General features: G+C 51.8%; 2 protein-coding genes across 4 annotated transcripts in view; one reads left to right on the top strand and one right to left on the bottom strand.

The window, feature by feature from the left end:
* Positions 1-6485, bottom strand: part of MAU2 (MAU2 sister chromatid cohesion factor) — a 35080-nt gene extending 28595 nt beyond the window's left edge. For all 3 annotated transcript variants that reach the window (XM_032271252.1, XM_032271253.1, XM_032271254.1), the window contains exon 1: positions 6037-6485. In XM_032271252.1, coding sequence (XP_032127143.1) covers positions 6037-6429 — 393 coding nt within the window. In that variant the 5' untranslated portion in view covers positions 6430-6485. The remainder of the gene's footprint in view (positions 1-6036) is intronic.
* Positions 6485-27148, top strand: part of SUGP1 (SURP and G-patch domain containing 1) — a 30500-nt gene continuing 9836 nt past the window's right edge. Inside the window, exons 1-8 of the mRNA XM_032271255.1 lie at positions 6485-6702; positions 10546-10717; positions 14957-15060; positions 18309-18536; positions 20528-20651; positions 20909-21009; positions 21962-22085; positions 26372-26727. Of these exons, the coding sequence (XP_032127146.1) occupies positions 6669-6702; positions 10546-10717; positions 14957-15060; positions 18309-18536; positions 20528-20651; positions 20909-21009; positions 21962-22085; positions 26372-26727 (1243 nt within the window). The 5' untranslated portion in view covers positions 6485-6668. The remainder of the gene's footprint in view (positions 6703-10545; positions 10718-14956; positions 15061-18308; positions 18537-20527; positions 20652-20908; positions 21010-21961; positions 22086-26371; positions 26728-27148) is intronic.

Here is a 27148-nt window from a genome sequence, read left to right on the forward strand (position 1 = left end):
AAAAAAAAAAAAAAAAAAAAAAAAAAAAAAAAAAAAGCTGCTGAGGAGGCTGGGTATGTGGTGGTTCACACTTATAATCCCAGCACTTTGGGAGGCCAAGGCAGGTGATCGCTTGAGGCCGGGAGTTTAAGACCAGCCTGGGCAACATAGTGAGACCCTAGCTCTACAGAAAATATAAGAATAAAATTACATTTTTAAAAAGCTGCTGAGGAAAGGAAGACATACCCTCCTTGACTCTGATGGGGATTTAAAAAAAAATTTTTGAGACAGAGTCTCGGTCTGTTGCCCAGGGTAGAGTGCAGTGGCATGATCACAGCTCACTGCAGCCTCAACTTCCTGGGCTCAAGTAACTGTCTTGCCTTAGCCTCCTGAGGAACTGGGACCACAATCATGTGCCCCTATGCCTGGCTAATTTTTTTTTTTTTTTGTAGAGACAGTGTTTCGCCATGTTGCCCAGGCTGACCTTGAACTCCTAGGCTTAAGTGATCTGACCACTTTGGCCTCACAAAGTGTTAGGATTACAGGTGTGAGCCACCACACCCGGCCTGGCCTGATGGGGATATTTAATGGATTCATTCTTTCAAAGTTAGCTGACTTGATGAAGCCTATGAGTAAGTATATCCTTCTAGATGACTTAAAGTGCAGTTGAGGGCCAGGCGTGGTGACACACGCCTGTAGTCCCAGCTACTCAGGAGGCTGAGGTGGGAGGATCACTTGAACTCCGGAGGCAGAGGTTACAATGATCAGAGATCGAGCCACTGCACTCCAGCCTGGGCAACAGAGTGAGACTCTTGCCTCAAAAAAAAAAAAAAAAAAAGTGCAGTTGAGGAGACCATTAGAAACTGACAGAAGCAGACACAAGAGAAATTACCTTAAATAAAAATGCGATCGGCCAGGCCTGGTGGTTCGCGCCTCTAATCCCAGCACTTTGGGAGGCTGAGGCAGGTGGATCACAGAGTCAGGAATTTGAGACCAGCCTGGCCAACATGGTGAAACCCCATCTCTACTAAAAATACAAAAAAACTCAGCTGGGCATGGTGATGGGCGCCTGTAATCCCAGTTACTTGGGAGGCTGAGGCAGGAGAATTGTTTGAACCTGAGAGATGGAGGTTGTGGTGAGCTGAGATCACGTCACTACACTCTAGCCTGGGCGACAGAGCAAGACTCCATCTCAAAAAGAAAAAAAAAAAAAAAAAAGAAGAAAAAGAAAAAAAATGCAATAACCAAGGAGGCTGGGGTCTCTCAGAGAGAAGGCAAAAGATGGAAAGCTGGATGTAGCACTGAGTTCAGAGGCCAATAATAGGCGTTACCTAAGCACTTAGGTTAGAGAAAATTAGTTCAGTAAAGAAGAACAGAGAGATGGCCGGCACGATGGCCCACCCCTGTAATGCTGGCACTTTGGGAGGCCAAGGTGGGTGGGTCACTTCAGGTCACTTTGAGACCAGCCTGGCCAAGCCTACCAAAAACACAAAAATTAGCCAGGCATGGTGGCTCATACCTGTAATCCCAGGTACTCGGGAGGCTGAGGCACAAGAATTGCTTGAACCTTGAAGGTGGAGGTTGCGGTGAGCTGAGGTCACACCAACTGCACTCCAGGGTGGGCGACATAGCAAGACTGTCTCAAAAAAATAAAACTAAGGCCAGGCATGGTGGCTCATTCATGCCTGTAATCCCAGTACTTTGGGAGGCGGAGGCAGAGGCAGGCGGATCACCTGAGGTCAGGAGTTCAAGACCAGTCTGACCAACATGATGAAACCCCATCTCTAAAAATACAAAATTAGCCAGGTGTGGTGGTGCGTGCCTATAATCCCAGCTACTCAGGAGGTTGTGGCAGGAGAGTCGTTTGAACCTGGGAGGCAGAGGTTGCAGTGAGCTGAAATCACGCCATTGCAATCCAGCCTGGGCAACAGAGTGAGACTTCTTGCCCTCCCCTCCTCCAACAAAAGGCCGGGAGTGGTGGCTCACACCTGTAATCCCAGCACTTTGGGAAGCTGAGGCAAGTGGATCACCTGAGGTTAGGAGTTTGAGGTCAGCCTGACCAACACGGAGAAACCTGTTTCTACTAAAAATACAAAAATTACCTGGGCAAGGTGGTGGGCATCTACAAATCTCAGCTGCTCATGAGGCTGAGGCAGGAGAATTGCTTGAACCTGGGAGGCAGAGGTTTCAGTGAGCCAAGATTGTCCCACTGCACTCCAGCCTGGGTGACAGAATAAGACTCCGTCTCAAAATAAATGAATGAATGAATGAAAGAATGAATGAAAGAAAAAGAACAGCAGAATGAGCAAGGAGAAAAGTCCCAGAATACCGCAAAATACTGTTACACTGGGTTGGCTCTCTGAGAAGATACTGGAACCTCTTCACCCATTTGCTTTTCAGAACCAGAAACCAGGAAATCACAAAGAACAGGATTTCCAGGAATAAAGCTAGTGTGAGCTATGAAGGGCACTGTGTGGCCAGCGGAAGACCCCTCAAGATTCAGAGTTCCACTAAATAGAGCAAAGGCACTTCACCAGGAGAAAGGTTTAAATTATGGGTCCAAAAGCCACGTGGCAAAGAGAGCAGTCTGCAGCATGGCCGCTTCTCCTAGACAAGGCTGAGTAGGCGAAACACTACGGTACACACAGTGACTATTAGCCACTGCCAGAAACAGGCTGAACAGCCCTGGGAGATAAGAGAAGGCAGGTGGTGGGAGCTGTTAATGGAGAGAAGGGAGAGTTTCCGAACCAGCACATCCACTGGAGATGCTGGGCCACCAGATGCCTCCTAGTCAATAAAGCCTGGTGCCTCATTTGATCTCGGCCTCATCCTTACCCTGGAGAGACTCTGATAATGACTGTCGGTCCCCAACAGCTCGGGCACTGATCACTCCTTGCCATTAACCTGACCCCCTGAGCAGTTCTTCAGGCTCCCTGACCCCGCCCATTCAGGCCTCTGCTCAAATGTCACTCCCACAAATAGAGACTCCCTCACTACCCCTGCCAAAAATAGCTCCAAGTCAACTCCATCACTTCTCCCTGGTCCAGTTTTCACAGTTCTTCCATCACTGCCTAACCTCTTACTACATGCTTATCATTTGTCTTCCTCACGAAAACCTAGGCTTATGTGGGCAGAGACTGTTTTAGCCATTGCAGATTCCCCGGCACCTCAACGAAAACAGCGCTTGGCATCCCGCATGAGCTGAACAAGTATCTGCTGAATCAATCAAAGAAAAAAAACTTCACCAATACAACGATGATGTACGATCTTGGCATGTAACCTGGTTATCCCTGAGCCAGGCTGGAGCCCAGTTTTGTTAATAACTTGTTGTGCAGCCTTGGGCAAATCACTTCACCTCTCTGGGGCCATACTGCCTCACTTCTGAAACACGGCAGTTGATCAAGTGAGGACTAAAGTCGCCTTCCAGGCCCAGCTCGATGGCTCAAGCCTGCAGTTCCAGCACTTTAGGAGCCCGAGGCAGGTGGATGGCTTTAAGCTCAGTTCAAGACCCAGCCTAGGCAACATGGCAAGATCCTGTCTTTACAAAAAACACAAAAATTGGCTGGGTGCAGTGGCTCACACCTGTAATCCCAGCACTTTGGGAGGCCAAGGCAGGTGGATCACCCAAGATCAGGAGTTCGAGACCAGCCTGGCCAACATGGTGAAACCCCATCTCTACAAAAAATGCAAAAATTAGCTAGGGGTGGTGGCAGGCGCCTGTAATCCCAGCTCCTCAGGAGGCCGAGGCAGGAGAATTGCTTGAACCCAAGAGGGAGGTGGAAGTTGCTGTGAGCCAAGATCCCGCCACTGCACTCCAGCCTGGGGAACAGAGCAAGACTCTGCCTCAAAAAAAAAAAAAAAAGGAATTACAGCCCCACAAAAGTTAGCTGGGTGTGATGGTCCCAGCTACATGGGAAGCTGAGGTGGGAGGACTGCTTGAGCCCAGATGATCAGGGCTACAGTGAGCTGAGATCACGCCAGTGCACTTCAGCCTGGATGATGGAGTGAGACTCTGTCTCAAAAAATAAATAAATAAAATTGGCTGGGCACAGTGGCTCATGCCTGTAATCCCAGCACTTTGGGAAGCCGAGACAGGCAGATCAGTTGAGGTTAGGAGTTCGAAACCAGCCTGGCCAACATGGTGACACCCCATGTCTACTAAAAATATTTTAAAAATTAGCCAGGTGTGGTGGCAGGTTCCTGCAATCCCAGCTACTCAGCAGCCTGAAGCAGAAGAATCGCTTGAATCCAGGAGGCAGAGGCTGCAGTAAGCTGAGATTGTCCATTGCGCTCCAGCCTGGGCAACAAGAGTAAAACTGTCTCAAAATAAACAAATAAATAAAATAAAGTCTCCTTCCAACTTTTTACAGTCTGCGAAACAAAGATTTGATCTATTCCTCAAGGCAACTTGTTACTAGCTGAGGGTGAGCTTGGATTTACCTCAGATTAATAAGTTTTTAAAATTTGAGTTGATTCGGCCGGGCGCGGTGGCTCAAGCCTGTAATCCCAGCACTTTGGGAGGCCGAGGCGGGTGGATCACGAGGTCAACAGATCGAGACCATCCTGGTCAACATGGTGAAACCCCGTCTCTACTAAAAATACAAAAAATTAGCTGGGCATGGTGGTGCGTGCCTGTAATCCCAGCTACTCAGGAGGCTGAGGCAGGAGAATTGCCTGAACCCAGGAGGCGGAGGTTGCGGTGAGCCGAGATCGCGCCATTGCACTCCAGCCTGGGTAACAAGAGCGAAACTCCGTCTCAAAAAAAAAAAAAAAAATTTGAGTTGATTCTTTTCAGGAATTCTCTATTCAAGCAGGACAGAGCTGGGTAAATGGCAAAAGGGAGGCAGGGGTCTGACAGAAGCAGCACTGCTGTGAGAAAAAAAGTCTCCACAGCCTGTAATTTTATTATATTTTTCCTTCTGAGACAAGGTTTCACTCTGTCAAGAGTGAAACTGCACTCAGGGCTGGAGTGCAGTCCCACAATCACTGCTCACTGCAGCCTTGACCTCCCTGGGCTTAGTTGATCCTCCCACCTCAGCCTCTGGAGTGGATGGGACTATACAGGCCCATGCCACCACGCCCACCTAATTTTTTGTAGAAACGGAGTCTCACTGTGTTGCCCAGGCTTGTCTCAACCTCCTGGGTTCTAGTGATCTGCCTGCCTCCGCCTCCCAAAATGCTGGGATTACAGGCAGAAGCCACTGAGCCCGGCCCTAGAAAGTTTCTTAAAGGGTAGAATGACAGTCACTCTCCCGCATTCTTTGACGCACCAAGATGACACAGAAGTCAAATTGGGACGGGGAGGGACTCACTCAGAAGAGGATGGAGTCCTGGATGGTACAAGTCCCCAGCAGATAGAGAAAAAGCAAGAGCTGCAAGATCCCTAATACTGAAACTGAACCAGAACCCGTTTCTCCTCCTCATAGGCCTCAAATGACCCACTTCACACTTTGGGTCTCAGCTTCCCTCATATGACACCAGGAATTACTGATGAGGACACAAGGCTCTTCACAAACGAGTACCAAACTTCCACGTCCAAGGAGGAGGATGCCCTTCCCGGTTCCTGAGACACCAGACTTCAGATTCCCGGGGAGAAGCCAGGGGTCCAGGGGTCTTGCCTCCGCCAACCCCTACCCCAAGTCACTTTAGGTGGAAGCGTTTGGGGCTGATGCTCCCGAAGCCAAACTAGGAGGCGCTGGTAGCTGCAGGTCCCAGTGATGTCCCCATCGCCACCAACATGTGGAATCATCTGAAAACCAGACAATTTGCGGATCCTGTTGCTCTCAAGAACAGGCAACTTTCGGAGTACAGTGACCGGGCTCCTGGAGCCCTGTCACCAGAGACGGAGAATAAGGCGTGGGGGGCGAGGACTTTGTGTCCCCTGAGAAGCTGGAAGTTTTGGGGTCCGGCAGAGGCGGGCGAAGGTCCTGCGGCTTTGACGAAGGTCTCGCCCCCAGGTCGCCAAGGAGCGACCTTCGCCCGCCGCGGTCGCGACCCGTCATCCCAGGTCTTGCAAGGAGCCCGCGACTCCTCCCTCGCGGCCCGGCCCGCGCTCACCGCCTTCTCCAGGTGGCTGCGCGCCTGCTCGCTGTTCTTGGTGTGGTGGTAGAGAACGGAGCCCAGCTGCAGGTGCGTACGGGCCTCAATGCGCTGCGGCGGCTTGAAGGGGAACACGGCCTGCAGGCAGTGTACGCACAGGCGGATTTTGGGCGGGCTGGAAGTGCGGAAGTGCTCAGCGAAGCCCAGAAGCGCCAGGTACCACGAGTCGGCCGCCTCGGCCTGCGCAGCCTGGGCCGCCGCCGCCTGGGCCGCTGCCGCCGCCTGAGCCGCCATTTTGGCCTCCACAACAACAAGACGCCGCCACAGGGAGGCGGAAGAAGGCGCGCGGGGCGGGGCCCGTCGCCCCTCCCGGCTTTCGCGAGATCTGCCGCCCAAAGCATCCTGGAACATGTAGTTTGTATTCGGGATGCCGCCGCTTCGGGAAGGTGTAAAAAGGGCGACACCATCTGCTTATCACGACTGACACTTAGGCATCGCCGATAGGCTGAGGCTTTTGTTTTTTGAGGTAAAAAACCCCAATCATCCACGACGTGATAGGGCAAGTCTGACCGACGCGAACTACATCTCCCATCAGGCGATGCGCACTATAACAGGGCTCCTTAAGTGGCACCGGAGCATTGTGGGATTGGATGAGTCTCAAGATGGACAACCGGGATGTTGCAGGTAACAGCCCCTGCCTCCCCTCAGGAGCCAGCCTGGGTCCCGGGGTTACGTGTCTCCCCTTACTCCTCAAGTCGGTCCTGCTGTGACCCGTGGACCCCTCGCCTCAGCCCCTGGGCAGCCTAAAGCGTCGGCTTCTGCACCTCCTGGTTTCCCGAGACCCCAGACCCAGGTTGCTGGCGGCCCCCGCCTGGTTTATTGAGGATGCACGGATCTCCGTGGAAGCCGCCACCCGGCTTGGTCCTGCGTCCCGTTTCTGAAACAACCGCCTTCAGGGTTGTTCCAAGCTCCGTTTCCCGATGCAGCAGCAACCTTGGGCTGTCCTGCACCCCTCTTTTCGTAGCAGCTGCCCTCTGGCCTGTGTCCCACTTTCTGGAAAAGCTGCTTTTTCGAAGTGCTCCGAGGCTCCCTTGCCACACTTTCCCGCGTCTTTTGACCCTCACTTTGCTGCAAGCCTTGGCCTTCCTACTTAGCCGGAATAGAATGCATTCGCTCATCACCAAATACTTAAGAGTGTGCTTACTGTGTGCCAGGCACTGTGCTAGGCGCTACGCATGCAGCGGAGACTGAAACAGGGCCCTGCCTTTCTGGAGGTTTCTTTCTACTGGGGTGTCAGTGCACTAATGAGAAAATATTTACAAAGACTGACTTATTATGTGAGGTGGAGGGGTGGAGGCTGCTGATATTGGGTAGTCAGGAAAGACCTTTTCTTTTTTTCTTTCTTTCTTTCTTTTTTTTTTGGAGACGGGGTCTCACTGTCGCCCAGGCTGGAGTGCAGTAGCACAATCACGGCTCACTGCGGCTCCCCAGATTCAGGTGATCCACCTCAGCCTCCCGAGTAGCTGGGACCACAGGTGTGCACCACCACACACAGCTAATTTGTGTATTTATTGTTTTGCCATGTTTCTCATGCTGGTCTGGAACTCCTAGGCTCAGGGATCCTCCCACCTCACCGTCCCAAAGTGCTGGGATTAAATAAAGTGTTGAGCCACCACACTTGGCCCAAGGAAAATCCTTTTCAAGCAGAAGACCTTTGAGTTGAGACAATGAATGCCAGCAATGGGAATACCTGGAGGGTGGAGCCTTCCATGCAGAGCGGGGGGCCAATAAATGCAAAGGCCATGGTAGGATGGGCTTGTCCTTTTGAAGAATGTCAAGGATGAAGCAGAAGTGGGGAGGGGAACCATGTGGCAGGGCCTTGAAAATGAGCTTTTAGAATTCCCCCCGCCCCCGCAAAGTGGAGTTTTGCTTTGTCTCCCAGGCTGGAAGTTCAGTGATGCCATGTTGACTCTCTCCAACCTCTGCCTCCCCGGGTCAAGCCATTCTCCTGCCTCAGCCTCTTAAGTAGCTGGGATTACAGGTGCTTGCCACTGCATCCGCCAAATTTTTTGTATTTTTAGTAGAGATGGGGTTTCACCATGTTGACCAGGCTAGTCTCAAACTCCTGACCTCAAGTAATCTGCCTTCTTCATTCTCCCAGATTGCTGGGGTTACAGGCGTGAGTCACCGTGCCTGGCTCAGACTTTAAGAATTTGGATTTTAGGCCGGGCGCGGTGGCTCAAGCCTGTAATCCTAGCACTTTGGGAGGCTGAGGCGGGTGGATCACGAGGTCAAGAGATCGAGACCATCCTGGTCAACATGGTGACACCCCGTCTCTACTAAAAATACAAAAAATTAGCTGGGCATGGTGGCACGCACCTGTAGTCCCAGCTACTCAGGAGGCTGAGGCAGAAGAATTGCCTGAACCCAGGAGGCGGAGTTTGCAGTGAGCTGAGATGGGGCCATTGCACTCCAGCCTGGGTAACAAGAGCGAAACTCGGTCTAAAAAAAAAAAGAATTTGGATTTTATTCTGAGTCCCATGGGGAATCTCTGAGGTGTCTTCCCTGTCTCCATGCTGTTACCCTAGTCTGAAGACATCATTGTTTTTTGCTTGGAACCAGTGAGCCTCCCTGGTCTTGCTGCCTGTGCATTTTCTGGCCAGAATGATTACCTAATAGCCAGGATGAAAATAGAAAGACCCTGTGGATATTGGCCAGATGTGGTGATCCACACCTAAAATCCCAGCACTTTGGGAGGCTTACATGGGAGGCTCCCTTGAGGACAGGAGTTCAAGACTACCTTGGCAACATAGCAAGAACCTGTCTCTACAAAAAATAAAATAGCCAGGCCTGATAGAGTGTGCCTGTAGTCCCAGCCATCCAGGTGGCTGAGGTGGGAGAATCTCTAGTGCCTAAGAGTTTGAAGATGCAGTGAACTATCACGCAACTGCACTCCAGCCTGGGCAACTCTGAGACGCTGTCTCAAAACAACAACAAGAACGCTGGATTCGGTAGCTCACGCCTGTAATCTTAGCACTTTGGGAGGCTGAGGTGGGCAGATCACTTGAGGTCAGGACTTTGAGACCAGCCTGGACAACATAGTGAAACCGTGTCTCTACTAAAAATATAAAAATTAGCCAGGTGTGGTGATGGGCACCTTTAATCCCAGCTACTTGGGAGGCTGAGGCAGGAGAATCGCTTCAACCTGGGAAATGGAGGTTGCAGTGAGCTGAGATGGTGCCACTGCCCTCCAGCTTGGGTGACACAGTGAGACTTTGTCTTAAAAAGGCCAACTGGGGACACGATAGCTCATGCCTGTAATCCCAGCACTTTGGGAGACCAAGGTGGGAAGATTGTTTGAGACCAGCCTGGGCACTATAGCAAGACCTCATCTCTATGAAAAAATTTAAACATTAGCCAAGTGAGGTGATACATGCCTGTAATCCCAGCTATTCAGGAGGCTGAGGTAGGAGGATCGCTTGAGCTGGGGAGGCAGAGGCTGCAATGAGCTGAAATCACACCACTATATTCCAGCCCGGGAAACAGAGCCAGACCCTGTCTCAAAAAAAAAAAAAAAGGATCCAATGGATCTTATCAATCTTCATCTTAGTGCTTCCCCGTCACTCCCCAAAGTGCTTATAATAAAGCACATATGCTCTGACGTGCCCCACCTCTGCCTGTCCCTGGAGCAGGCCCATCTGACCATGCTGGGCACTTGCTCCTCCTTGGATGTACCAGGCTTCTTCCTGCCTTGGGCTTTCGCATCTGCTCCTTCCTCTGCCCAGATCGTCTCCCATTTGGCTTTTCACAGTGCTGGCTTCTTATTCGCTTTTTCTGGTTTAAATGTGTCTTCCTCTAGTGTTTATTTTCTGGCTGCCCTACCTGCATATGTAGTCTTCTGTTACTATTTTTCACCTTTTTTTAGTTTCCGGCAGAGCTCTTACCACATTATGCAGTTACTTTAAAAAATTTTTTTCATTTTCATTTTTTTTTTTTTTTTGAGACAGCCTCAGAGTCACCCAGGCTGGAGTACAGTGGCACCATCTCAGTTCACTGCAACCTCTGACTCCCTGGTTCAAGTGATTCTCCTGCCTCAGCCTCCCAAGTAGCTGGGATTAAAGGCATGCACCACCATACCAGCTCATTATTGTATTTTTAGTAGAGACGGGGTTTCACCATGTTGGCCAGGATGGTCTCAATCTCTTGACCTTGTCATCCGCCCGTCTCAGCCTCCCAAGGTGCTAGGATTACAGGTGTGAGCCACCGCACCTGGCTGTGCAGTTACTTTTTTGTTATGGGCCTGTTGTCTTCCCAGCCCAAAGTGAGTCCCACGTGGGCAATGACCTGTGCTCTCTTGGGTAGCACCTGGTAAGTACAGGGCCTGGTACACAGCAGGCACTCTGTAAGTGTCTGCTGAATAAATAAACCAATGGATGTGTGAATTAATCTTGCCATCTGGCCTGTCACAGCTTCTTGGAGTGTTTGTGGAGCAAAGGTGATTTCTGATGTGCTACTTTCCCTCCCCAGGAAAGGCTAACCGGTGGTTTGGGGTTGCTCCCCCTAAATCTGGAAAAATGAACATGAACATCCTTCACCAGGAAGAGCTCATCGCTCAGAAGAAACGGGAAATTGAAGCCAAAATGGAACAGAAAGCCAAGCAGAATCAGGTGGCCAGCCCTCAGCCCCCACATCCTGGCGAGTAAGTGCCTCCTGGGGCCTGGATGGGGATCTTTGAGGGTCACCAGCATAGAGTTTTGCTTGTGAGGGCAGTTAGTGTGTGCCTACATCCAGCCTGATGATCTAAGGAATGACCTAGATGCCCTTGGGAGGCTCACTGTGGCAAGAGAGAAATGAGGGGTGTGTGGGAGCCCAGAAGGCAGCCTGCCAACTCATTCACTCAGCAGTTATTTACTGCCGGCCAGCTGTGGGGCAGAGGGCAGGGGTATAACAGTAAAAAAAAATCTCTGCTCTGAGGCCAAGTGTGCTGGCTCACACCTGTAATGCTAGCACTTTGGGAGGCCAAGGCAGAGGATCACTTGATGCCAGGAGTTTGAGACCAGCTTTGCCAACATAGTGAAACCCTGCCTCTACCAAAAAATAGAAGAAAATTAGGTGGGCATTGTGGCATGTACCTGTAGTCCCAGCTACTCAGGAGGCTGAAGCATGAGAATCTCTGGGACCTGGCAGGCAGAGGTTGCAGTGAGTCGAGATCGTACCACTGCATACCACCCTGGCCAACAGAGTGAGACTCAGCCTCAAAAAACAAGCTCTGTCCTTATGGGGTCACAAACTACTAGCAAAGGGATGCGGTTGCCACCCCAGAACTCCTGGAAGTTAGCACTAGGCAGTGTGTTCCCAGGCCCTGTGGCCACAGAGAAGCTTTGCATCCTGAAAGCCCAGGTGGAGCTTGCCCACTGAGGAAGCAGAGAAAGGCCTGCCCAGCAGAGGGCAGGAAGGGGAGAGAGACTATATGTGAAGGGGCAGCCTAAGCTGCTGTACCAAAGGGGCTGTCCCTTAGTGGATGGGAGGTGGATGGTAGCTCAGCAAGGGTTTCCACTTGACTATCCTGAGAAACACTGAGGACATCAAGGGTTTTGATCAAGGGGTGGTGTTGTGATGAGGGTGACCAGATCCAAGCTTTTCAGGCTGGAGGTTGATAATCCGAGAGGCAGGCCCCCTCCTCTGGGGTCTGGAGTACAGAGCATGTTAATCTTCCCCAAGGCCTTGTCCCAGCTCCGGCCTTTCCTTTTCTTTCTTTTTTCCTTGAGATGGGGTTTTGCTCTGTCACCGAGGCTGGAGTGCAGTAGTAGTGGGATCATGGCTCACTGCAGCCTTGAGCTCTTGGGCTTTAGCAGTTCTCCTGTTTCAGCCTCCCAAGTGTCTGGGACCACAAGGACGTGCCACCATACCTGGCTAATTTTTTTCTTATTTTTAGAGACGAAGTCTTGCTATGTTGCCCAGGCTGGTCTCAAACACCTAGACTCAAGTGATCCTTCCACCTTGGCCTCCCAAAGGGAGGTTCCCCCCGCCAGCGGGATTGCAGTCATGAGCCACTGCACCCAGCAGCTCTTGCCTTTTCTTTTTTTTTTTTTTTTCTTTTTTGAGATGGAGTTTTGCTCTTGTTGCCCAGGCTGGAGTGCAGTGGCATGATCTTGGCTCACTGCAAGCTCCACATCCTGGGTTCAAGAGATTCTCCTGCCTCAGCCTCCCAAGGAGCTGGGATTACAGACGTGCACCACTACACCTGGCTTATTTTGTATTTTTAGTAGAGATGGGGTTTCTTTATGTTGAGCAGGCTGGTCTTGAACTCCTGACCTCAGGTGATCAACCTGCCTTGGCCTTCCAAAGTGCTAAGATTACAGGTGTGGGCCACCGGCCTTTCTAACAATTTTTAATTCAAATGTATTTTGATTTAAATAGAGCCACACTGTAGATGTTGTTTTATATCCTGCTCTTTTGTTTTTCCTTTAACATTGTGTTTGTCTAAAATTTCAACTTTTCAGGGCTGCCCCATCTTCCCTGTGGATGGCCCATAATTTATTTAACCAGTGCCTCCTGTTGACTTATTTAGGTTATTCATTTTTAGTTCATTGGTATTTCTTTTTCCTTTTTAAAGGAAAAAGGCTAGCCCTGTGGACTCCATAAGCTTTTACCACCTTTGGGTACATCCATATGGTGGAACATCATGTGGGTTTAAAAAGCAGTGTGTCTGAGGAATTTGCGATTGGAGCAGGATGGTGTGCTATAGTAGGAAATAGAAGAGGTAGAATGTGTGCTGGGATCACAGCCTTATTTCCTCTGACTTCTAATTTAGAGAGCCAAATAAAGATATACCAGTGTTAACAGTGGCTGTTAAAAGTAGGGAGACTTAGTTGTGTTTTCCCATTCCTTTCTATGTTTCAGTTTTTCTTTTCTTTTTTTTTTTTTGAAATGGTCCTACTCTGTCACCCAGGCTGGAGTGCAGTGGCACAATTGGCAGCTTACTGCAGCCTCGATGTCCTGGGCTCTGGTGATCCTCTGAAGTGCTGGGACCACACCTGCCCCCTCCCCCCCTGCTCCTTTTTTTTTTTTTTTTTTTTTTTTTTTTGAGACGGAGTTTCACTCTTGTTACCCAGGCTGGAGTGCAATGGTGCGATCTCGGCTCACTGCAACCTCCGCCTCCTGGGTTCAGGCAATTCTCCTGCCTCAGCCTCCTGAGTAGCTGGGATTACAGACACGCACCACCATGCCCAGCTAATTTTTTGTATTTTTAGTAGAGACGGGGTTTCACCATGTTGACCAGGATGGTCTCGATCTCTTGACCTCGTGATCCACCCGCCTCGGCCTCCCAAAGTGCTGGGATTACAGGCTTGAGCCACCTTGCCCTGCCTACTTTTTTGTATTCTTTGTAGAGATGGGGTTTTCTCCGTATTGCCTGGGCTTATTTCAGTTTTTCTACATTGCCATTTGTTCCATAATGAACCTCTATTACTTTTTTCTCTTTTTTTAAAAGAGACAAGATCTCACTCTGTTGCCCAGGCTGAAGTATAGTGGTGTGATCACACGTCATGGTAGCCTCAAACTCCTGGGCTCAAGCGATTCTCCTGTTTCAGTCTCCTGAGTAGCTGGGATTACAAGGATGAGCCACCATGTTTAGCCAAAGCCTGTGTTTCTTTACCCACATGTGCCTGCAGCTCAGAGCTGGGGTCTGCAAGCATTTCTTTGGACGTCATACATTTCTAAGAAAACAGCCAAAGCAATCTTGCTGGAAGAATCACAGGGCATTTTGTATTTTATCCCTTCTCTCTCCCTCTTTTTTCTTTTTTTTTTTGCAAAATATATGTATAACTTTTTTAAAAATAACGAGTCAACACAAAGGCAAACCAAAGGGCCTAAATATATTTCAATCAGAGCTGGGCACTGCTGATATGCTGTTGTCAGAGCTGACCTTCATGCCTGTCACAAAATGGCATTGGCTAGGAATGGTGTCACATGCCTGTAGTCCTAGTGACTTGGGAGGTTAAGATGGGACACTTACTTGAGGCCCCGAGTTCAAGACCAGCCTGGGCAACATAGTAAGACCTTATCTCTAACCCCCCCACCAAAATAGTTAAATTAAAATATCATCCAGGCATGGTGTCACCTGCCAGTAGTCCCTGTTTTCACACCATTGCACTCTGTACTTTAGCCTGACAGAGCAAGACCATGTCTCTTAAAAATAAATAGGCTGGGTGCAGTGGCTCATGCCTGTGATCCCAACACTTTGGGAGGTTGAGGTGGGAGGATCACTTGAGGTTAGAAGTTCGAGACCAGCGTGGCCAACATTATGAAACCCTGTCTCTACTAAAAAGACGAAAGCTAGCCAGGTGTGGTGGTGCACGCCTGTAATCCCAGCTGCCCGGGAGGCTGAGGCACGAGAATCTTTTGAGCCCAGGTGGAGGAGGTTGCAGCCAAGATTGCGCCACTGTGCTCCAGCCTGGGTGACAGTGAAACTGCGTCTCAAATAAACGAATGAATGAATGAATATAGAGACATGTAGGCCTTGCCTTGGAGAACTCTAAGGTCTAGCAGGGGGACAGACGTGAGTCAGTAACAACCCAGATTAACTAGCAAGGGAGGACAGGTGCTGTGCAGAAAGAGAAGAAAGAGAGCAGGAACCATCTTGTCCAAGGGCCATTTGGACCTGGAGGTTTAATATTCAGGCAGAGATGATACATGGAGTAGCGCTCTTATCAGAACAAGATGGTTCCTAGCTTATGGTACCGAAGCCTGCTGTGTGCACTTTGCAGTATCTCCCGAAATCTCTGGGCACCAGTTTGCGGTCCCGGTAGGCGAGAGTGCTGGAGTGAGTGAGGGGCCGTGATGGGCGAGGTGGTGGCCTCATCCTCATTCTTGTCTTCTGGTGCCCTCACTGCTCCTCCAGCTGGCTCACCCTCTCTATCCTCTGTCTTGGTTCTAGAATGACAAACGCACACAACTCTTCTTGCGTTTCCAACAAGTTTGCCAACGATGGTAGCTTCCTGCAGCAGTTTCTGAAGTTGCAGAAGTCACAGACCAGCACAGGTGAGTGTAGGCCTCCTGTTCCTTGGTGCTGCCCTCGCATCTCCCCCCTGGGGTTGCTGGGCACATGGGAAGCAATGGGTCACACCTCAGAATCCTTCTGCTCACCTGTAATCATAGAGCCCCCTCGTTCCACCGTGCTTGCACCAAAGGCATAAATAAATAAGTAATACATAAATACTTTTTGTTTTTTGAGACAGGATCTCAGTCTGTTGCTCAGGCTGGAATACAGTGGCTCAATCATAGCTCACTGCAGCTTTGACCTCTGGGGCTCAAGCAAACCTTCCACCTTAGCCTCCCTGTGGCTGGGGCTACAGGACACGCCATCATACCTGGCTAATTTTTGTATTTTTTTGTAGAGTTGGGATTTCATCACGTTGTCCAGGCTGGTCTTGGACTCCTAAGCTCGAGCAGTTCACCTGTCTCAACCTCCCAAAGTGCTGGGATTACAGGCAGGAGACACTGTACCCAGCCCAAATAATAAATACGTAAATTAAGACCAATGGGGAAAGTGTAGACCCCACAGTCAGGGTGTTTACCCTGTAGAAGCAGAGATAGATAAGTCAGATTTACATCTGGGGCAGGTGGGACCGTGATCAAGCCCTCCCCATGCTTGTGGGACCACTTTGGGAGATGGGAGGCATCTCCATAGTGGGTCAGCTTGAACCCACCAGCAGGGGTGAGCAGGTCTTCTGTAGATGAGGTTTGCAGGAGCACTGGGCTGGCCTGAGACACCTGAGCTGCATCAGAGAATGGCAGGTTCTGGAGCTGTTGCTGCGGCTGAGGTGCCCGGTGGGCAGGCAGTTGGGGGCGCCCAACGATGACCACTGGGGCACTGGTGTTTATCAGGTACCACCCTGTATGCCAGGGAGTGTGGACTCAGTACCTGCCATGTCCCTTGCTCTGTGCAAGCAGATGATGCCTGTGTTCTCACTGAATCCTATGAAGGGACACCCCTCTCTACCTCTGTTTCTCTTTGGTAGACATCTGACAACACACATCATTTTCTCTTCACTTGGTATTCATAGATGTTGACGCAGTGGCTCACACCAGTAATACCAGCACTTTGAGAGGCCGAAGGGAGCAGGATCGCTTGAGCCTGGGAGTTCAGGCCAGCCTGGGCAACATGGCTAAACCTCCTCTCTACAAAAAAAATACAAAAATTAGCCAGGCATGGTGGCGTGTGCCTTTAGTCCCAGCGACTGGGTAGGCTGAAATGGGGGGATTGCTTTTGTGCCTGGGAGGTGGAGGTAGCAGTGAGTGAAGGATCATGTCAGTGTACTCCAGCCTGGGTAGACAGCAAGACCCTATCTCAAAAAGGAAAAATAATCATAGATGTGACATTTTGCCTTTGATACTTCTGATCTTTTTTAATCATGAAAAATACTCTGTGGGCAGAACGGCTCACACCTGTAATCCCAGCATTTTGGGAGGCCGAGGTGTGCGGATCACTTGAGGTCAGGAGTTTGAGACCAGCCTGGCTAACATTGTAAAACCCCGTCTCTCCTAAAACAAAAATTAGCCAGGCCTGGTGGCGCACCCCTGTAATTCCAGCTACTCAGGAGGCTGAGGCAGGCAAATTGCTGGAAGCTGAGAGGCGGGGGTTACAGTGAGCTGAGTTTGTGCCACTGCACTGCAGCCTAGGCAACAGAACAAGACTCCATCTGGAAAAGAAAAAAAAAGGAAAATACCTGAGATTGGAGTCCTCCCGTCCCCCTTTCTTACAACAAGTAATTGTCGAGAAATTGTGTGTTCCGACAACCCCTGTTGTCCTGTCACTCAAGCAGTGTGTGCCATCGTTTTGGATGTTTGACCCTTTACTCAGATGATGACATACCATGCATTTTGATCCATGCTTTTTTTTCTCCCACTTGACCTGATTTTTTTAGGTTTAAGTGGTCCATCTAAATCTCTCTTACTGAGTTCTGTAAGCAGCTGATTGTCTCCATTTCCACACTTTCCATTTTGGAAGCTGAGGCTTAAAAAGATGAAGCCCTTGCTAGGCATGATGGCTCACATATGTAATCCCTTTGGGAGGCTGAGGTGGGGGGATCGCTTGAATCCAAGAGTGTGAGACCAGCCTGGAAAACATAGGAAGAACCCATCTCTGCAAAAAATAAAAATAAAATTAACCAGTCATGGTGGCATGGCCCTCTAGTCCCAGCTACTTTGGAGGCTGAGACAGGAGGATTGCTTGAGCCCAGAAGTTCAGGAGGTCGAGGCTGCAGTGACCCATGATTGCACCACTGTTCTTCAGCCTGGACAACAAAGCAAGACCCTGTCACTAAAAAAAAAATGAGGATCCCAAGTGCAGAGCCAGCCTCTGTCATGATCTGTGGGGCCTTAGTCCTGCTCTCAGGGTGGTGAGCTGGCCAGTTTCATGATGCTGCTCCCCCACTGGACTCAGGGCTCTGCCTGAAGCTGTCACACAGCCCCACCCCATCACCTGCCTTGCTGTGGGTGCTTCTGCACTGTGGGTCCTCTGGAGACTGAGGTGTGGGTTGGAATTGCTGGTCTCCAAGTCTTTTGCACCTGGCCCTGCTGTCAGCGCCTCAGGGGATTCCCAGCCTTCCGAAGCGGGCAGTAACATCTGTGCAAGGAATGGGACCCTTGTCCGTAGGTTGGTCACCTACAGGTGTGCAGTGTGACAAGCTAGGTGGGTAAATCGTCACCCACGGGAAGCCTGTCCATGCCTCTGATTTTGAGGTTTACCAACCAGAGCCTGTTGTTGCTGGTGAGACAGCTGCTTTTCAACCTTTGTCAGGTTTCCTAAGCAACAACTAAGAAAAGTTAACTCAAGACCAAATTCATCCAAGAATAAAGAAGGTTGGTTTGAGTCCCTTCCCCATCAGCTCTCAGGCTGAGAACACCCAATAGGCTGGCCCTGGCCAGTCAGCATGGCCACAGACCTCCAAGGGAATGGTTGTAAACTGGGATTTGGGGACTCGGGTCTTACCCGGCATAACTGACATGTCCCTAGTCTGTGGGTGCAGCACAGATGAGATGTCTACAGCCAGAGCGGCCCCCTGCAGAGCCCCAGGCTGCTTCTCTTCTGGCTGGGGGACTATAGTGAGTCCATTCACTCTCAGTCTCACTGTCCCCATCTGTAGAATCAGGGTGGCCTCCTGAGCCCCTGAGTTCTGGAAGTCAAGGACCTAATCCCCTGGGGGCCCATAGTACTTGGGTTAGGTGGGAAGCCAGGAGAGGTGCCCTGCAGACCCCAAATGAGTATCTCCTTCCTCCTATACCAGATGCCCCCCCCAGCACGCCCAGCGTCCCTCCTAGCACACCCACCCCCAGCGCCGGGAAGAGGTCCCTCCTCATCAGCAGGCGGACAGGCCTGGGGCTAGCCAGCCTGCCGGGTCCAGTCAAGAGCTACTCACACGCCAAGCAGCTGCCTGTGGCGCACCGCCCAAGTGTCTTCCAGTCTCCGGATGAGGATGAGGAGGAAGACTATGAGCAGTGGCTGGAGATCAAAGGTAAGTTGTGGGAGCTGCAGCTCCCCCACTGCCAGTACCTGTGCTCTAGCAGGGGGGATCTGTGGTCAGCAGGGCAAGCGTGGCCAGGGGCTTGGGTGCTTTGGACTGAGTTGCAGTCATCAGGCCTCCGAGCTGGGGTGAGAAGAGCAAAGGAGGGTAAGGGGTTGGGCAGGGGTGTTGCTGGGCATCAGAGCATGGGCTTCATCTTGGGAGCATTGGGACCCATCTTCCACTTAAGCAGTGGCTCATGCCAGCCAAGGCAGGGGCGCACTCCCTTCTCACATTTGCTCCAGAAGGGTGTCCTTGCATCTTTTCTTGGAGGAGCTTCTAAGGCTCTTCACCTGAGCCCTTGAGGCCCCAAAGTGCTGCTCCTCACCATGGGTTACCTGTCGCCTGAATTTAGGCCAGAGGTATGAGCGGTAGGTTGGAGGGTGCTCTCTCCTGCCCCTGGGAAAGGTTGGTCACTGGTCACGGGTGAGCTTGTCCAGACCCCCCCCGTGTAGGAAGGCAAAGGGGGGTGGCTGCAGTGACAGCATTCCCAGCAAGTCCAGCCAGGTCCATATTCAGGACGAGGCCCTGTGACACCTGAACCACATGGAGGGCTGGCTGGTGAGATCACGTCACCCCAACAGCGCAGACTGAAGTGACCGTGGAGTTGTGCCATGACAGCTTTGAGAACCCTTGCTTCTGGCTATGTGTCCTAGTGGATCAGAGGCCAGCCTGGCCCCAGACCATTAGTCAGAAAGAATGGAGCTGGCGTGTGTCCTTTCCTTAGAGAGGTGCCCCAGCAGCTCCAAGGGTGCCCTGTTGAGAACTGCTGTGTCACAAGGGGTATCGGGCATCTCTGGGCCTGTGAAGACTGTTATGGCCCACTGTGCACGTGGGCTCAGAAATGCCCTTGTTCCTGTCATCAGCGACCAGGTCAGGATTGTTGCTGGGCCCGTGGCAGGAGGGCGACCTAGGATGAAAGATGGGCACAGAATGCCTCTGGGACCTCACAGGGGTCCTCCTTGGGCTGCACACGTCCCCCCACCCTGATTCCCAGCAGCCCGAGCAACAAGGGGAATAAGATTAGCCACAGGCCTGGCGTGCTGCCCAGTTGCCAGGCACTGGCTGGCAGCAAGAAATTTCTCCTGTGCGTCTCCTACAAGGGCTGCGATCTGTGTAGTAGCTGACAAACTCACAGCCTCAGAAACAGGCCAGGGAAAAAATGCAAAAGCACGTTCCAGTGGGGAGGCTAATCCATACATAAAAATATATCTTTATAGCTCTATTCACTGAAAAGGTCCCAAGATAATGATTAAGCCCGTGGCATTGAGCATCCCTAATGCCTAGATGCTGGTCTGGAGATGCAGTTTCTCACTCACGGAAACCGACTTCTTGGAGAAATGGCTGGCTCTGGGTCCGGGCAGGAAGTGTATGAGATGATCTTGGAGCACCCTGTCCCGGCAGGTGGCAGGGAGGCCGTCAGAGACTCCTGGGGCCATGTCCAGAGCCCTCAGGAGCCAGCTTGAAGAGGCTCCACCGGCCACAGAGCTTCTATGATGACACTAATTGCCATGGATCGAAACCCACCCAGTGTGTTTAAATCAGAGCTCATGATGGTATTTTTTAAAAAAAAAAAAGAATGTGTCATCTTTGAAGGATGAAAGGGAACCGATGTATTATGCTGAAAACTGGTAAAGAAAGAAAAGAATTAAGCATTTCCCCTGCAAAACCAGGGGAGGCTGGATATATTTTCCGCCAGCTTCCAGCCTGGTGCTCGCCAGAGCCTTACACTTCTCTCCCACCCAGTGTGTCTCACAAAGACAGTTGAGATCGACTCCCCCCTCGTCATGGTGTTTTGTGCCTGGACCTGGGATGCCCGACAGCCTCCTGCATCTCACACTCTTCTCCCCCCACCCCCTCTGTCGTTGTGGTCCATAGAGAGAGTGTGCCTATTGACTGTGGGGTGTGTGAGTTGAACCCCAGTACTGACAGCCTCCTTAAAGTTTCACCCCCAGAGGGAGCCGAGACTCGGAAAGTGATAGAGAAATTGGCCCGCTTTGTGGCAGAAGGAGGCCCCGAGTTAGAAAAAGTAGCTATGGAGGACTACAAGGATAACCCAGCATTTTCGTGAGTATCCCTGGGGAAGGGAAGGCCATGATGTTGCTGCACATGGGGGGCTGGATACTTGCTAGCGCGGGCCGGATGCTATTCCGAACGCTTTCTGATTCTCACCAGAAGTGACAAGAGGCTCCCATGTGGCACAGACTTGCTTTTGGGTCCCTTGCTTGCCAGCCTGCCTTTTCTTTGCATGATAGAAGCTGCAGGGTTGCACCCGTCACAGATTCTCATTTTCCTCTCACTTCTGCAAACTTCCTCCTCTCCAGATTTTTGCACGATAAGAATAGCAGGGAATTCCTCTACTACAGAAAGAAGGTGGCTGAGATAAGAAAGGAAGCGCAGAAGTCGCAGGCAGCCTCTCAGAAAGGTAGGTGGATGGAGCAGGCAGGAGGTTCTGGGGAGGCCTGTGGACATACCATGTCCTGATGCAGAATCGGGGTTCCTGGAGGCGCTGGAGTGGCACTGCGTGGCACCAGTGGTTGAGGCCTGTACCCTCCAAGGCATCTGGGGTCACTCTGGGAATGGGACTGACACCACCTTCCCCCTCAGTGCTCCAAGGATTTGGTGAAGCCTGAGCATCAAGCGACATGTCTGGGGTACACAGGTGCTCTCGGAGGTTGAGGTTGCTCCTGGGAGATCAGCTCAGAGCAGGACCCTGGGTAGAGGGGTTTTTGCCTGGTTCTTTGTTACATTAACAAGTGTTAATGAGCCCCAGCTTCCTCCTGAACACTGAGGACAGGGCAAGGCAAGTGTAGTGTAGGTCCGAGGGGCTGAGGAACAGACATTGTCAGCCAGTGCAATTCTGATGGAATGAGTTTCAGGGGAAGGGGAAATGCTGGCCAGTCTTCGACTGCAATGACATAAAATGCCAGCCAAGTGCTGGTGGGTGGGTTTGGGGGGAATTGACATTCAGGCCAAGCGCGGGTTGCAAAGGTTTGTTCTTTGTGTCTCCTGTGACCCTGTGCCCTGAGCCTCTCCCCAGGAGAGGAGGCCCAACAGCTGTGTGACCTGGAGGGCTCCCATCTCCCCTCCTCCTCCACCCAGACCTGCTGTCACATTTGGATCCTTTGTCCTGGCTTGTGTCCAAGGCCCTCTCAACCTCTCGGGTGGGATGGGAAGGAGGGCAGGGGGTGGGGGCTCGAGGCATGTTGTTATATGAACTCTGGCGTCTGGTCCCAGTGCAGTAATCTGATTCCCATTTGCCTGTTTCTCTTTGCATCGTTTCTAAAACAAACCCACTTGTTACCCGTTGGGTTCTTAGCAGAAGTTAGGCTGTTGGGTGTGGTGAGTTGAGCCCAGTACTGACAGCCTGCTTAAAGTTTCACCCCCAGAGGATGAAGAGGTCAAGAACCTTGCAGAAAAGTTGGCCAGGTTCATAGCGGACGGGGGTCCCGAGGTGGAAACCATTGCCCTCCAGAACAACCGTGAGAACCAGGCATTCAGGTAAGGGGGGCCCTGCCAGGGAGGTGACCGTCACCCTGGCCACAGTCCCCCCTGCAGGGTAGGACACTGAATCAGCACGGTCCGGCTATCTGCTGGGGTCACACTGTGAGAAGCTGACAGGTCCAAGAGTTTCTCATTCCAGAGGCTGGCTCTGCCTCCCCATGGCCATGTCCCACGCACACATCAGCACCCTTGGGTGGTCTCTGAGGCAAGTGCATAGGGCCGTTGGAGCCCTTGTGTCTTCCAGGCACCTTGTGGAGGATGTCTCCAGCACTTGCCCAGTTGCCTTTGGAACACATGGCAGCCCTTGGCTGGGGGCAGGTCAGGCTCTCGAGTGGAAATTCAAGCACTGTTTAGTTACGTTGTGTGCATTCCCTGGGTCTCCCCTTTATGACAAGGGAGGTGGCAGGGAGTGGGGAACTTTAGGATCTGTGGTGTGGGAACACCCAGCCTGTGTGCAAGTTCCACAGAAGGGCAGGTGCGTGACAAGCAGCCAAGCCTCCCTGCCATCCCCAGCCATGTGGTCGCACCCTAGCCCCATTGGCTGGGTCTGTACTCACCAGCTCATCTGTTCATTGGGTGGGTTTGGCACTTGCTCTGTGGCTGGGGCGGTAGGTGGGTGCCGGGGGCTATGGAGGTGACATGCTTGTGAGCACATGCCTGGCCTCAGGTTACAGAAGTCCCAACTCAAGTCAGTGAGGAGGTGAAACAGCGCAAGACAAAGTCCTGGAGCAGCGGCTGTCTGGGTGGGCTGTTTGATTCAACAGCCCTAGACTTTGTCACAGATGGGGCAGCTGTGCCTCCGTGGTCACTGGCTAAGGTCGTGGAGGGTGGGCAGACACAGCCAGGCCAGGCCCAGGCAGACAAGGGCAGTGGGGCACCACTGGGGGGTGGGACTGAGGGAGCATAGGGGCTGGGAACAGGGAGGGTCAAGGCTCAGCTGACCCAGTGGATAGGGACAGGGAGAGGGGCTGCTTTGGGCTCAGGTGTGCCCCAGTCTAGTACCTGTGTGGCTGGGGCCATGGATTGTTTGGGCATTGAGTTCAGGAGAGGGATGTGCCTGGGACTGGAGACCCCCCACCAGGCGTCCTGAATCCCAGACTTGCCCTGGGGACCATTAAGTTGTTGGCCACAACTCAGGGTTGGGTCACTAGTCCACTTCAGGTCATCGTGTCTTTTCTTTATTTGCCTGATTAAGCCTATCTAAATAAGAAACTTAGTTTGCAGTCATTGTAGACAGACACTAACTGTGGAACCCTATCAAAGGAGAAGCAGGCAGGGATGTGAAATTCTGTCCAAGGCCCAGAGCCTGGCAGCTCTGCCCGGTCAGAGGTGTCCAGGACCCAGCTGCTGCAGTCCAGCCTCTCCCCTGATGTCAGAACTGAGAGATGAGGCTGGGCGTGGTGGCTCACGCCTGTAATCCCAACACTTTGGGAGGCCAAGGCGGGCAGATCACAAGGTCAGGAGATTAAGACCATCCTGGCCAACATGGTAAAACCCCATCTCAAAAAAAAAAAAAAAAAAAAACTGAGAGATGCTATTGATGCAGGTGGCCCGGGCCTCCTGTGTGTCCTTTCTATTCTGGGGTCTTGCTGAGAGGTGCCCAGGTTGTCAGGTGTGGCTGTGGAGGAGGCCAGTCTGGTTGAGGTCACCTGGGGTGGGTCCACACGGGATCAGTTGTCAGGCAGCCCCAAAGCGCAGAAATGCTGGTTAGACCCACATGGTTGGCAGCCCTTCCTGCCCCCAAATCTAACAGCCACCTCATGTGGCTACTCCTGGCCCTTCCCTGTCACTCCTGTGGGCCAGGCACACCCCAGCCACTTTGGGAAACGGTAACCAATTGCATGGTTATAAAGAAGCCAGAGGCTGGGCGTGGTGGCTTGTGCCTATAATCCCAGCACTTTGGGAGGCCGAGGCACATGGGTCACCTGAGGTCAGGAGTTCCGAGACCAGCCTGGCCAACATGGCAAAACCCCTTCTCTACTAAATATATAAAAATTAGCTGGGTGTAGTGGTGTACATCTGTAATCCCAGCTACTTGGGAGGCGAGGCAGGAAAATCGCTTGAACCCCGGAGGCAGAGGTTGCAGTGAGCCGAGATTGCACCATTGCACTCCGGCCTGGGTAACATCAAAAATCCATCTCAAACAATAAAGAAAGAATCTGGAAATGCCCAGTCCCTTGAGCTAGTCATTCTCCTATTTCTGAGATATATCCTGGAAATAATGTCAATAGAGCATCGGCCATGGTAATAAAAAGTCAGTGACAAATTCAGTGTCTAGCCTTTGTGGGCTGTATCATCAATGCATCTTCCCAGTGGAGCACGCTGCCTTCAGAAGGCACCCATGTGAGCCATCCCAGCATGCTGGACTCTCAGGCGTGAGGGAACTCAGGCAAGGCCAGTGAGTGAACATGTTTCCACTGTTCTAACAGGAAAGTCTTATGTCATCAGTTTCAAGAAGAAATTAAAAAAAAAAAAAAATGGGATGCATCAAATAGGATCATAGTTCTATTAAGATAAATCTTATGCAGAAACTGGCAGGAAACACCTTAACCATGCTTATCCCTGGGCTCAGGGTGGGATTAGTTCCACCAGAGGGGAGGCTTGGTGGTGCACCCAGCCCTGTTGTAGATGGAGGGCTCTATTTTCTCCCACCATGGGGGTCCACCATTGGGTGCCATCGTAACCCCTTCACAGATGGGCAGACCCCCCCCAGGGGACTATGATGCGTCCTTGGACCATCCTGGAGCAGACACCAGGTGAACCACCAGCTGAGGCCAGGAAGGGGCCCCCACACCCCCATGCCCACCTGCCCTGGCAAGTGAGCCTCTCCAGCTTGGCCTCAAACGCATGTCTGAACTCACCTGGCTGTTGAGTGACTTTTCCAAATCTGACCAACTGTTCCCTTCCCTCCTGAACAGTTTCTTTTACCTCTTAATTTTTACAAATGTGCCTTACTGGGTCAGATTTGTGCCACGACCTGGGATTACAAGAGATGCTGCCATTTCCTGTCCTTCTACCCTCCTGAGGTACAGTTGTTAGCAGGGCCGCATACATACAGGCTCATATAGAAACTGTCTTAAGGGGTCTCATGCTGCTCTCCGTTACTTGAATAAATGAATGAATGATGGAGTCTCGCTCTGTCACCCATGCTGGAGTGCAGTGGCCCAGTCTTGGCTCACTGCAGCCTCCACCGCCCAGGTTCAAGGGATTCTCCTGCCTCAGCCTCCCAAGCAGCTGGAGCCATAGGCGTGTGCCACCATGCCCAGCTGATTTTTGTATTTTTAGTACAGATGGGATTTCACCATGTTAGCCAGGCTGGTCTTGAATGCCTGACCTCAGGTGATCTGCCCGCCTCAGCCTCCCAAAGTGCCGGGATTGCAAGCGTCAGCCACTGTGTCTGGCCTCTATCTTTTGTGCAAAAGGAATTCACAGCATGCTTGACCCGTTAGTTCACTTTAGTAGCATGCCTTGGTGCTATGACCATCCCTCCAGATTCACAAGTGCAGGTCCAGCCCTGTCTTGTTCAGCACTGTAATACGTGTTCAGGGCTGTACATGCCTTCAGTTCTCTCCCTTGGAGAGAGAGAACTGTGTTCTGCCACTTGGAGCTGAGCCAAGACTTTCCCTTTTGTCGTAGACCTTCCAAAGACAGTCTTGTGAGCTGGGAGGGGATCGTATGGTCTGAGAGGTTCCAGTAAGTGCAGAACCCAGCTCTGAACCCAGCACCCCCCGCCCTGCTCCTCAGGCTGGGTAGGGACTGAGGAGACCTGTGGCTTCTAGTCACACTGCCTTGAGGCTTCCTGCCCCCAAATGGAGTAGAAATCAGCTCCCTGATCTGTTCTGATGTTCAGTGTCTCGCAGATGCATTTGAGAAGCCCTTGGGATGAGGACCTGTCCTTCTGCCCTGTCTGGGTTCTGGTGTCTCCCCACAGTCTGAGATTTGGTGTGAAGGTCTCGCTTTTCTCAGGACTTTGGGGAGTGTCTAAGGGTCCCTGCCGTTTCCCTTTGAAGCAGGGTGAACAATGACATTGTGATGGGTGCCTGATAAAGATAGGGTGACGATTGGAGTGACCCACAGTTCAAAGGAAGGGCATCGGGCCACCAGAAATAGCAGCCACTGCCGGGAGGCCTGGCAGGGCCGGTGGTCACAGTGGAGACCGTGACTCTGACGTGACCACGAAGTGACTCTGGCCAATGTGGACACAAAGCCAGAACTGCTCCTGCCCAGAATCAGTGCAGGGCCTCGGGCCCAGCTGACAGTGTACCCCCAACTCTCCTTTGCAGCTTTCTTTACGAGCCCAACAGCCAAGGGTACAAGTACTACCGGCAGAAGCTGGAGGAGTTCCGGAAAACCAGGGCCGGCTCCACAGGCACCCTCACGGCACCCGACCCCAGCCTGAAGCGCAAGTCCCCTCCTGAGGCCCTGTCAGGGTCCTTGCCCCCTGCCACCACCTGCCCTGCCTCGTCCACGCCTGCTCCCGCCGTCACCCCTGCTCCAGCTGCTCCCGGGAAGCCAGCCTCCGCAGCCACTGTGAAGAGGAAGCGGAAGAGCCGGTGGGGGCCTGAAGAGGATAAGGTGGAGCTCCCACCTGCTGAGCTGGTGCAGAGGGACGTGGATGCCTCTCCGTCACCTCTGTCAGGTGGGCATACCCCCCACCCCGTCACTGAGCATAGTGTCTTCAAGCTTCATCCACATTACAGCTTGTATCAGAAATTCATTCCTTCTGTGGCCGCCTCTTCCGCTGTTTGTATGTACCACATCTGGCTTATCCACTCATCTGTGAATGAACCCTTAGGTTGTTTACACCTCTTGGCTTTTGTGAATAATACTGCTGTGACTATCTGAATCCATTTTCATTTCTCTTGTTGGTATATCTGGATGTGGAATTGCTGGGCCTATTGCAATTGATTTTTTTTCTTTAGAAATGGAGTCTCATTCTGTTGCCCAGGCTGGAGTGCAATGGTGTGATCTCAGCTCACTGCAACCTCTGCATCCTGGGTTCAAAGGATTCTCCTGCTTCTGCCCCCTGAGTAGCTGGAATTACAGGCTCCCACCACCAC

This window comes from Sapajus apella, unplaced genomic scaffold (genome assembly GCF_009761245.1).
Source record: "Sapajus apella isolate SASKATOON/1434 unplaced genomic scaffold, GSC_monkey_1.0 scaffold227, whole genome shotgun sequence".
NCBI lineage: Eukaryota > Metazoa > Chordata > Mammalia > Primates > Cebidae > Sapajus > Sapajus apella.